Genomic DNA, 12,023 nt, shown 5'->3' on the forward strand with positions numbered 1-12,023 from the left:
AAGCTTGGTCTGGGCCTTGTCGCTCTGCAGGTGGATCTGACACATCCTGCCCAGCTCTCTGAAGGCTCCGTTTATGTCGCGAACACGGACTCTCTCCCTAGCGTTGTTAGCTAGGCGGCGCTCACGCTCCCTCTGCTCCTTCTCCTCAGCCGTCAGGTTCTCATCGGTCAGCGAGACAAGGCTGCAGCCATGTGGAGAAGGAGGGGTCGGAGGGGCTGGTTAACAAACCCAAATCACAACCCTCACTGAACCTAGTCTAGTCTACACTTCCAGCTCCTACAACTCATTAACCTCGTTTTTCACCCTCTCAGAATTGTTGTTCTGGGACACGTTTCATTTTACATGAATGTTAACCTGCCAGCGTTGTGATTTAAGTCTAATGTGAGACTGCTAAAGAAGCTCTCAGTGGAGAAGGGCTGTATTGCAGGAGGTGAACGCTGCTGTGCTCTTTCGAGGTACAAATATTCTATATTCATTTTAAAACTTCAGTTCATTAGTTTTCGCCCTGTCAAATTATTACCGTTATGGGTTGAGGAAAACACGAGACAGAGAGATTTAAAGTCACAGCTGGATCAATATACAAGAGTGGATCAATGAATAAATAAATCTAGCCAGCCTACTAAAATATATTCTGGTCATTTGGGTCCAGGAGGGAAGTTGAGGGGATATGCTTACTGTCCAACAGAATGAGACAAGTTATGGGAGAGAGAGGAAGCAATGCCCTCTGCCAAATGCAGTATATACAAAGAGCCACAGAGAAAAAAGCTTACAGAAAAGCTTGAAAGGTATCATTGTAAATACATCAGTACGAGATGTATTTATCTGAATGTAAGGAAAAAAGAGATCTGTTGCCATCTGAGAAAGGAAAATGTACAAGATGAAGGAGTGAATGGCAAAATGGACAGGATTTCTAGAAAATAGGAGAGCAAAATGAAAGGGTCAGGGCTTGAGAAGTTGTGACTGTGCAGCACAGACACGTCTACAAACATGATGGCACGTTAATTCACAACAGACAGCGATGCTTTTATACTTGTAATACTATTTGAGCAGGTTATTTAACAGATATAAAAATCCTAAAACAAATTTTTGTAAAATTAAAATGAATCGACTGTTCAATGAAGGCATAATGAAGTGAGAGTGAAAAAGCAAGTAAGTGCACAAAAGGAGTTAAAGGTCTAGTGGTTACGTAGACAGTTATGTATGTAAGCCTTTTCACAGTGGAAACAGGCAGCAAGCTTCAAGTGAGGCAGTTACACAGAGCATTAGAACAAACAGCAGTCCTGCATGTGTTACCAGACAATGTCAACAGCTAAAGATGAACTGGAGAATGGGCTTGTCTTGAAACTATCACATAAGCTTCACTTCCAAATCTCTTCTGTTACAGACCATTTTAGAACAGACTTCAAAAAGAATACAAATTGAAATGGAGATGGTAAAATATAACAAACTACCACTACTCATCATGTCATCTATCTAAAGCCGGAATAGGTAGATACGGATGGGAAGTGAAGCTTTGTGGGAGTTTTAAGTAAAGAAGCCCTTCCCCTCCACTTCCTGTGTGCCTGGACACCCACTGACCTCGAACTTGTTGCTCCAGGTTGAGTATAATGTTAACAGCCTGTTGCAGTACGGTCAATTTGGTTTGTGGTTTCTCATAGCTCAGATGGAGCTGACACATGCGGCCCAGCTCCTTAAAAGCCTCGTTGATGTCCCGCACACGTAGACGTTCACGAGTGTTGTTTGCAACCCTCCGTGCTTTCTCCCGCTCAGCCTTAACCTCCACTGGTAAATCCTCATCGTCTTCCTCATCATCCAGACTAGTGAACAGTCCATGTTAGATGAGGAGGAAAGGACACAACAATATGGGTACAGTTAAGTTTATCAGTGTCCCAGTTCCTTAAAAAAACATCAACACTCATTATCAATGTAAAAATGTTCTCACAGACTGCTTAAAAAAGGTGAATATAGGAATAAAAGCCAAATACAGTTTTTCAGTTAACGAGTACGCATAATGCAATCGATGGATCTGACACAGGAACTGAATTAGTCAACAATCTCCACCTTCTAGCTGCATTTACATCATATCTAAAAACTAAAAAGATTAAAAGCTGAAACCTAACAACTTTATACAAGATTAAATGATGCACAACACAGTCTTACTTTAAAAAAGTCAATAATAGGTACACTGATGTGGATTTTACTTCACTAAATTTGGTTGTTACTGGTTAATCTCTTTCTGTGTTTACTGAAAAATAAAACAAAGAAAAACACCATAACACCTAAAGTGCACCATCCAAGTTCACAAAAAGCACAAGCAATAAACACTGACAAATTTACGGAAAAAAAATACTGACTTCTTTCAGTTTCTATACAATATAACATAATATTAATAAGATATTTAAAGTCTGGACACCTTGTTTGAAGCCGTGCCTTCATATCTTTTCTCTCGTCCTCTGACTTGTCTGTAATGGAGCAGTTCTCATCATCCTCTTTGTCCTCTCGTTTGATAGCAGCACCACTGGAACGACTCACATTACCAGATAGGCCTACATGTAGAGTTCAGAGGCAAAGGATATCAAAATATTAGACAACTTCCATATCTGGTAAGGTATATTCATTCTTCCCGACACACAAATGAATACTAATGATGGTATCATGTACAAAAAGACACACCTGTGAAGCCTTCAGGCTGAGAGCCTGAACGAACAGATGCAGGGCCATGATGCAACATTCCTCCACTAGAGGGCAGACCAACAGAGTCCTCGTGATGGCTGGACATCTACAAAACAGCAATTTTTCTTAGTGCTGACATAAAAGCAGCAAAATGGTGTTGCACTGCCACAGTATTCAGAATAACATCAAACTACATTCAGTCATTAGTGTATAGTTCCTTGTAATAACACAATCCATAAATCTCACCAGTCCCGGTAGGCGACTGGCCAGTGAAAGTGCTGCACTATTGAAGCCTGATGGCAATCCTAAACCAGCTGACAGGAGACTATGCATTTCAGCAAGTCCGGGCCCTCCCTGTCCACCGGCGTGTCGCTGAAGAACACTGATGGCTTCTTCCAGGCGGTCCTCCATTCTACTTGGCTATGTAGCATGAAGAGCCACAGAAGAAGAGACAAGGTTATCCATAAATCAATATATCACCCTATGATTTAAAAAAAAAAAAAAGCAAACGTGGTAAACTGACTCACCATAGACTGAATTCCAGACTCAAAGTTAGGTGAAGGTGTAGCCTGGCCAGAGGACCGAGTCCATTGTGATGCAGAGCCTTGAGGAAAAAAAAAACAAACAAAAAACACAGGGTAAAAAAGGCTTGTTCATAATACTAAGAACTCAATTGGCCCAAAAATATATACTTGACAAGCCAGTTAACTCCAGTCCTGGAATGACCAGCTTTTTAAGTCCACCTCATAAAATGGTACGTGATGATACTAGAGACTATTGGTGTGCGCCATCCTAATAAACAAGTCTCTCCCCATAAATGCTCCCGTACAGTTGCATTTTGTCACTCATGGTATGGAAATATTATGTTTTTGTTAGGTAATTAAACTCATGCCTATGATTGGATCCTCAAGTTAGTCATTAGGAAAGAAAAGAGCCTGGCTTTGCTTTATTATATGGACAATTATGTGTTGATATTCAAAATAGATCAGTTTAATTCTATTTTAGCAGGTCAAATTTTTTATATTAGTGGTTTCTTAAAAAATATTTTGAATGAGAATCAATGAAATGGCCCAGAAGCAGCAACAATAATGCACAGGTGACAAAATAAAATAAAAACAAAAAAAAACTAGAAGGTTGAACCAAAATTATTAACTGAGACATAAAGAGCTACTTAGATTGATGTTTTTGAACAAATTTCATTTATATCTAACATCTTAAATCAGACCAAAACAAGAAACACAACTTGCATCAACACGGTCTTACACAGACAGAGATTTTGTGACAGATTATCCCATAGGACCTCTCCAAGCTCTTTTGCAGAAGCACAAAGAAAAGTGCAATAATGTGGAATGCAGTGTTGGATCAAGGAGAGCAAATGCACCAGACAAAGGACATATCAAATCGAATTCCTTTAAATCCAACAATATGGCACCCTGCCATCATCTCAGAGCTGATGGACACCAGTACAGTCCTGTAACACCCACCTACAGTCTGGAGAAGGCTGGTCAGAAGCGGCCTCAGCAAGAGCCAAAAAGCCCCTTCATCTGATGTGGAAACAAATCCAAGCTTGACAGCACGTGGTTTGGTTTGATTAGTCAAAAATCAAATCTTAAAATCCAAAAATGGCAGTTTGTTTTCCAAAAGGCCGACAGGCGCTGCAAGGATGACAGTCTGCTGGCAACTGCGAGCAGGCTAAGGCTTCATTTCAATAGGTGAAGCTGCCTCAACATCCTACCTGGTCATTTTCAATATACAAGGAGATCCTGGACCATTTTAGACAAAGAACTGTCATATACTATACTGATTTGATTTTATATTTTTACTAGTCTCTTTACTTTTATTACTGTCAAAGTATTAAAGTATTCGGTGCATAATTTTATTAAGTTATTTTACAACCACCTTCAAGGTTTCCATAGTAGGACACAAGACGAGGGCTGACCAAAACAGTGTTCATAAATAATCTAAGATGAAACATACAAGGCTACTGAAAGAGTTTCAGCATCACTAACAACACAGTAAAATGATGGATGGATGCTCACCAATGTAAACCATAAACTCCAGCTGCCACTTAAACAGGACACTCATTTACATCCACCTTTATACTTTATGAAGCCAATAATGTTTTCATAATTCAAAAGTTACAATTATCAACCTTCAATTTTTCATGTCCAGTTATTGAATACTCGCCTCATCTTCAAAACATTGAATGATGACAGAATAATTGTATCTGTCCGCGTCAAATGTGTCGATGTGAGTCCAAAAGTGAGTGTGCACTGAGCTCCAAGTGGACTCGACTTTAGCACTTGAACAAAAATACTAGCAAAGTACTGCCATAAAAAAACTACAAACAAAAACATGAAGAATTGTCTTGAATGTTCAAGATTGACATCCCTCATTAGAGGGATGCAATATTCAAATGTAATACTCGTTACTAACTTTTGAACCTTATTGTAAGTTGGTGGTCAGGAAAAAAGAGAGTGAGAAAAAGTTAATGACCTATGATTCAATGCAGTAAGTGCAGTACACTATTCTTTTTTGTAAATGTTTTACTTGTAGAGTAACCTAAAGGTATTTGTTTTTACATTTCCAGTGACAGAGAGAAAGATTTCTGACTTTGTGTTGTTTTACAGAAAAAGCAAATCCTTTACAGTGAACACTTGTTATAAATACACAACAACATTTTCAATTACTTCAAAATATGAGTATGAGAAAAAAATACATGCTGTTAATTATAGTTTGAGAAAGTGAGTTATTGAAATTCATAAGTGGCAGATCATAAATGTACGAGAACAGAAAATTATAATCAGAACATGAAATTGCAATGTGTGAATGTTTACACAAAACATTATAGACTACAATTGTTTTTTTTTATCTTATCATGTGAAACTACAATCATGCGATATGGACATGACACACCACAAATGTAGATGCAGTAATAGATAAAGTGTAAATCAAATCCAAATTTGCAGACAATTATATCCAATGTTGCATAAGTGTTTTCACCAGTCTATTATTCTTCCAATCTTGTGGCAACAGCATTACCATATGTTATGGATGAATTTGTCACGTCCTGATGCATGGACTCAATACAGAGACAAAAAAGGGAAGTGACCCCGCCCTCCTTTTATTCTTACCTTGTTTTCCCTTCCTCTCTCATAAGTTATATTAAGGTGGTGTGTGTGTGTGTAGGGTGTGTGAAAGATCAAGTGAAAGTTTCAACATGGATGGAGTGCTCGTTTCAATATTTTCAAATTCCGTCAAGAGAAAAACAAATCATTGTGCCATTTTTAAAAATACCAGCAAGATTTAATAAAACTTCAAAGAAATGTAATCTAAGTTGAATCATTTCTTTCAACTTACTTACAGCCAGATCAGATGACCAAGATGTCAACATGGTTTTGCCTGATATACTTAGTCCTGCATTGAGCTTTTGCAGTGCCAGCACAAGAAAAAAAACTGAACTTTACATTTTGTTAAAGGTGAAAACCACTAATTCAAGTAAAGAAAAAAAAGGTTTTCTGAGCACTGGCATAAAAACTAAGACTTGGCTTATCGGTTTATCACTTAAATCTTAATTGGAGACTACTGTCCAGTAACTTTATCTAACAGTGTTTGGTTAACTGTACCATGATATGTAAATGAAATATATTACAAACAACATATCTTTCACAATGGAATTTACACAACAAAAGGTAAAACTCATCATAACTAAAATAAAAGTTAAGAGCACCATCGACTCCTTCCACTTTAGATGGAGCTGCATTGTTATGCCAAGTCATTTGGGGTTGGTCAGAACAAAGATGGTATGTTTTAGAGATAAAACACAGGAAAGACTGAGTTGAACAAACACAACTATATAACAGCCGTCTGACCTTGAACCCTCAGGAAAAAATGAATAGTTATTCACTCACCTGATACAGCCTGAGGAGAGCCAGAGGAAGTAGACGGGGACTGAGGGAAAACGTTACTGGTCGGGTCTGACGGATAGATCTGGTCACAGAATTCATGATTTTTAATCAAATGAAACACAATTTATCCATTTACATTTATGATGCTTCAAAGGGAAATACATACAATCTAATCTTGTTTGAAAGAAATACAAAATGACTTAACTATAAGTATCTATTTTAAGACTACTTACAGATGCCAGGGCCTTTCCAATCTCATCCCCTGAACTTCCAGGTATTGCACTCCGATTTGCTAGATAAATAGGAAAACACACAATTTCAATTAATATTTAATGTAACCCTGTTGCTATTAGCTAAAACATAAACATTGCCTTTCACAAGGTAAAGAACACACATTAACAGATTTACCCATTATGGTTTCAGTGCCAGAGATAGGGGGTGTGTGGCTGGGGACTCCAAAGCTGCTGGAGCCAGAGAGAAAGCCAGCGGGATGAGTCCCATTCACCTCACTGCCATGCAGGGGGTAGTTTTGGGGAGAAAGGGGGAGGGGCTGCCGTTTCTTGTTGGGAAAAAAATCCAATAGTTTAAAATCAAAACCATACTTCATTATGTGTAATTTTAATAGATTTTAAATTTGAAGGCAGAGCTCACCAGTCTGTCTTGGGGGTTGATGGCAGCAAATGAACCATGTTGGCTCTGATGGGGGGAATTACCCAGCACAGCAGAGTAACCAGGCTGAACCATCGACCCGGCAGAGCCCCAAGGATCAGAGGGTGGGTGGAGGCCCTCTGTGAAGAGCATCCAGCGGAGGAGGGGGAAGCAAAGAGGAAAGCCATAACCAGCCATAGGAGATGAGGAAACAATGAAGGCCATTTGAGACATGTCACATTACTGTGATGACTTCATTCAACCATGATTCACCATTCAACACCAACACACCACAATACGGCACACAAATAAAACAACCTATGGTTACAAGAGTTGGACATAATGTAGTGCAGGAGCAATTTCCCTGCTGCATTGGCTTCAAAGGATAATTCCAGTTAATTGTTGCCTTTGTCAGACTAAACTTTTCAAGTAGACACAAAAAACACAGGGAGACAGTAGAAGATTGTTATAACTAACCTTGCATGTAGAATGGTGGTTGGTAGACATTTCCTGGTTTGGAGGCGGGGTAGCAAGCACTTTCCCGATTAAATTCATCTCCTGGGGCTGATGCATAAACCTACACAGAAGAAAGTAAGTCTTAAGTAAACGTTTGAAATCCTTTTCTGACTAAACTTAAAAAACAAGATTTATAATTCAAGTTATTGCAAGGAGGACATAAGACACAATGAAAAAGTGTATCTTATAAAATACACAAAAGACAGATGCCTTTCTGTAAGAGGTTCGGTTTTGCTTAAGTAGTGACTGACAATGATATTTTTCTTTGACAATAGTATCTGACCTAAAATATTTCAAATATGTGTGCGTGTCTGTGTGCGTGTGTGTGTTTAAAACCTGATTAAACAGAGCTCCTACAATTTGGATTTCCTGGCATGTTGCATCTTATTTCTGATGCCTGGTTTTACTGTTTTATTGAATAAACATACAATTGCAACATTTCTTCAGACTGAAATGTAGATCAGTGTGTATTCAGTGTTGGGGTTTTTTTTTTTGTAAAGCCTACCATTTCAATTACATTTTGACATAATAATCAAGTAACACCAAGAATGCATCATGCATAATTCACTCTATTTAACAAAGTAAGATGCGACCTTACATTGGAAATTGTAGGTTATAGTGCTATGAAGGAATGATTGTTATGAACCACTATTCTCAAAACTGTTAAGACATTAAAGTCCTGAATCAAACTGTCTGAAAAACTTAAATCCAAATGGACTAAAGTTTTCTTCAGTAGTTTGATTAAACATGGAAAAAGAAGAGGGAAGAGAAGAAGAGGAGAAAGAACGGAGAGATGCACTCCTAATTACTGAACCATCTGCCGAATCCTGGATGGCGGCCAACTCCACTGGCAGCTGGGATAGAGGGATGGGGGAGGGAGCAGCAGAAAGGGGAGGGCTGTTGTTTGTGGTGGTGGGGGTGGGGGGTTGGTTGGGCGGGGGTGCAGTGTGAGGTGGGGGTAGAGAAAATGAGGATATAGGGTGTCCAGAGAGTGCGAGTGGGAGGAAAAAATGAAGAGGAATAAGAACCATCAAGCCCCAGTACGAATTCTCTTCAGCACACTTGGCAGAGGGAAAGAAACGTGGCCACAAAGCATTGGACTCACAAATACAACACACTATAAATACATACCGAGTGACAAAGTGAATGAGTGTTTTTTTCCCCCCGCCCCTATTTTTTTTTTTACTAAAAGCTCATTCATGCTCGACGCAGAAGACAGATACACCGACGGATGGATGCTTTCCTGTCTTCTCCATCGTTTATGCATGTAATTTGGTCTGTTTTCAGGTCCCTTGCGGATACGTCGTTTGACGCAGCAAGATGAACAATACCACCGGAAACTGGGGGGGCAGTGTTGAACATTATAGTTAATATGCAACCAGCAAAAGGAACAAACCAGAGAGGAAGAAGAGGAACAGCAGGAGGAGGAGGAGGAGGAAGAAGACAACAACAACAACAACTGTAGACATTGCAGGAGCCTTTTGAGAGCGGCTATGTGACTGTGTCCACAACTGCAGCCATATCTACGACATCACGTCGCCGTGGCACACAGACAAGCTGCTATTAAATAATAATAACTGGGAGGAGATCTCTGGTGATTTGGGAGCGAGTCCAAAGATGGCGAAAGACAAATGGAGGTGTATCTGGGATAAATTTGTATGTGCACACAACAAAGCGTTGAGTTTTTAATTTTATTACACCAAAACATACATTAAAAGAACCTAATTGTTATCAGTTTGGAAAATAATCAGTCAATAATCAAGTCAATGCTGATATACTGTAAATAGACTCTTTTTCAGCCTACGTCATATAATGTTGCGCACATTTTGGCAACGGAAGAGGTGTTGTTCTCCAGCAGTTGTGACCGACAGACGAGGTAGCAACTGGTTAGCAGGCATTTAACAAACTGTTCCCAGCATCATTATGTCTGGTTGTTGCGTACACGGTTGCACGTATCGCTATTCCACTGGCGGACTAAAGTTTTAAAGGATTTCAACAGGATCACGACCATTTCAGAGCTACCGGCAGTGTCTGTGGCTGCGGGTGATTAAAACGTGTGGACTGGAATGAGGGCATAATAAAAAATGCTTGTGTCTGCAGCGCCCACTCTTTGATTTTAAAGGAAAACCTTGTTTGCATTAATGATTGTCCATATGATGTAGAATAATAATCAAATGCAGCTAAGGTTTGATAAGCTGGCGTTAGATTTGGCTGGTGGCTTGCTAGGCTAAACAAACCTCTTTGTGTTTTACTTTTGCAGGCAAGGCGTCATTGGACTCTAGTAGTCCTGGTTTTGTGTCATCTGTGTTTATGTACACAAAACAAAGCCAGAAGGGGGGAGGATTTCTCATCAGAGACGAGCTTGTGGCCTATGGTGCATCCCTTCGTATCCCTCACTTCACAAAAGGAAAGAAGCAGCTTCCTGCACATGAACTGGACACATCTAGACAACTTAAAGTCCTTTTACATTTGTAAAACATGTATTTAGGCCTACTGTACTTAAGAGTTAATGCATTTGAATAAACCTTTCCACATTGGCTGTTACTGGTGTCTAATGGTCCTTCCTCCCCGGAGTATCTCAACAATTGCACTCTTGTGCAGGATCACTTTTATTTGTAATGTTGTTAATAACAGTTTAATTTCATTCAGGTTCCATTAAAGTGCCCCTAAACATTAACAACATGGAAAGTAGGAGTATGTACAATATATTAGATAGCCTCGTTATTTATCTCTGGTGTACACGCTCGGTTTCTCAGGTAAATAGGTATATATATATATATATATCTGGCCACTGTATATGTGGCCACTTGCTTACTTCTTCAACCCACTCATTAATAGACCACGGATCTAGAAGTCTGACACCAATTGTCAAAAGTCAATTTGTTACGCTAACGTTCGTAATTTTTAGTTGATAATCCCCTTGCATAGCTTGACAAGCTGATAGTCTCTGCCATACTTCCGTTGCCAAAATGATGGCCTAAAATGACGGTCTACGTCATCACTGTTTACAAACAGAAAAAGGTTCTACTGAACTTTGAACTCAGCACTTCCCACTAGTGGATGAACTGACTTAACCAAGGCAACATAAATATGCCACATGCCTATTAACATACGAAAGGGAGCATGAATGAGCTTTTAGGAGGTATACATGTACAGCTGGAAGGCCTGTCAGGCCTGTCTTGCAACTAATAGACTGCTCTGTAAGCCAAAGAAAATGCTCATATGCTTAATGGTATATGAAACGGGGGCATAGAACATGAAAACATGGGGTCACATGAAATTAATGTAAGGGATGAAAATATATTACGCAGCTTACGCTGCTGGATATTGTTACTCACAGTAGAAGGCAGGCCAGGGGGCACCTTTCTGATCTTTTTTGGCTGTGGTTCTACGGGAAGGCAAACAGAGGGAAATCATGGAAACATGCTCACACAGAAGAAAATCTGTAGTTTAATGTTGAACTGAAAAAAAAAATTGCTGTTGTACCAATAGGTTCCTGCGCGGGTCTCCTGCGAGGGTTGCTGCCCTCAAAGGATGGGTAAAACTGGGAACTGAACTTAACAGCAGATGGGTCATCAGGATTGGGCATAGGGATCTCACTGAGCATAAAACCCGGCTACAGATATTAAGGAGAAAAAAGTGGGGAGAAATAAGTGAACCAAGACAATTAGGAGGATGTAGTTAAGTAAATTACAAGAGGTAACAGAAAACGAGCAAACTGGTTGTTGCCAAAAAAGAAGCAAACATCTTTCAAACGGATTTACCTGTGCTCCAAATGCATATGGTCCACGTTCAGCCTTGGCTGTAAGGGGAAAAGACATTTATATGTAAGGTCAATGAAAATTGGGCTTTTAAGGCATTATTAGATAATGTTGTTATAAATGTATTATTTAAAAAATAGATAAATAAATAAGTGAATTATCTTTAATAATAAATTATTTCCCCCCCCCATCTGCAATATGAATGTATGTGATAAAGTGTGGTAAGCATGGCACTGGACAGAAATAACATGACAAATAGGCTTATTTTAAATGCTATAGGGGATATTGTGCCCAACCTTCGCCCCAACCCTGGCAGTTAAACAGAAGAGAGCTGTAGTTCACTGTTATCCCAAGGGACAGCATTGTTTGTGCATGGGTGCCCTTTACACCACCACCCCTCCCATACTGAACGCACAAACTGCAACACACAAACAAACCCCTCCTCCATGTCCTCTCTGATTACTCTACTTCGTTCATCCATAAATATGCTTTGCCCTAAACTGGTGCATTAGTGTCT

General features: G+C 39.5%; 1 protein-coding gene across 1 annotated transcript in view; it reads right to left on the reverse strand.

Moving 5' to 3' along the window:
- Positions 1–12,023, reverse strand: part of tcf3a (transcription factor 3a) — a 33,218-nt gene that overhangs the window by 3,284 nt on the left and 17,911 nt on the right. Inside the window, exons 6-18 of the mRNA XM_061732084.1 lie at positions 11,510–11,547; positions 11,232–11,361; positions 11,084–11,133; positions 7,707–7,806; positions 7,233–7,369; positions 6,990–7,140; positions 6,815–6,873; positions 6,585–6,663; positions 3,201–3,277; positions 2,920–3,093; positions 2,674–2,779; positions 2,414–2,546; positions 1,579–1,817 (exon numbers count right to left, since the gene is read on the reverse strand). Of these exons, the coding sequence (XP_061588068.1) occupies positions 1,579–1,817; positions 2,414–2,546; positions 2,674–2,779; positions 2,920–3,093; positions 3,201–3,277; positions 6,585–6,663; positions 6,815–6,873; positions 6,990–7,140; positions 7,233–7,369; positions 7,707–7,806; positions 11,084–11,133; positions 11,232–11,361; positions 11,510–11,547 (1,473 nt within the window). The remainder of the gene's footprint in view (positions 1–1,578; positions 1,818–2,413; positions 2,547–2,673; positions 2,780–2,919; positions 3,094–3,200; positions 3,278–6,584; positions 6,664–6,814; positions 6,874–6,989; positions 7,141–7,232; positions 7,370–7,706; positions 7,807–11,083; positions 11,134–11,231; positions 11,362–11,509; positions 11,548–12,023) is intronic.

This window comes from Cololabis saira, chromosome 10, assembly GCF_033807715.1.
Source record: "Cololabis saira isolate AMF1-May2022 chromosome 10, fColSai1.1, whole genome shotgun sequence".
Taxonomy (NCBI): domain Eukaryota; kingdom Metazoa; phylum Chordata; class Actinopteri; order Beloniformes; family Belonidae; genus Cololabis; species Cololabis saira.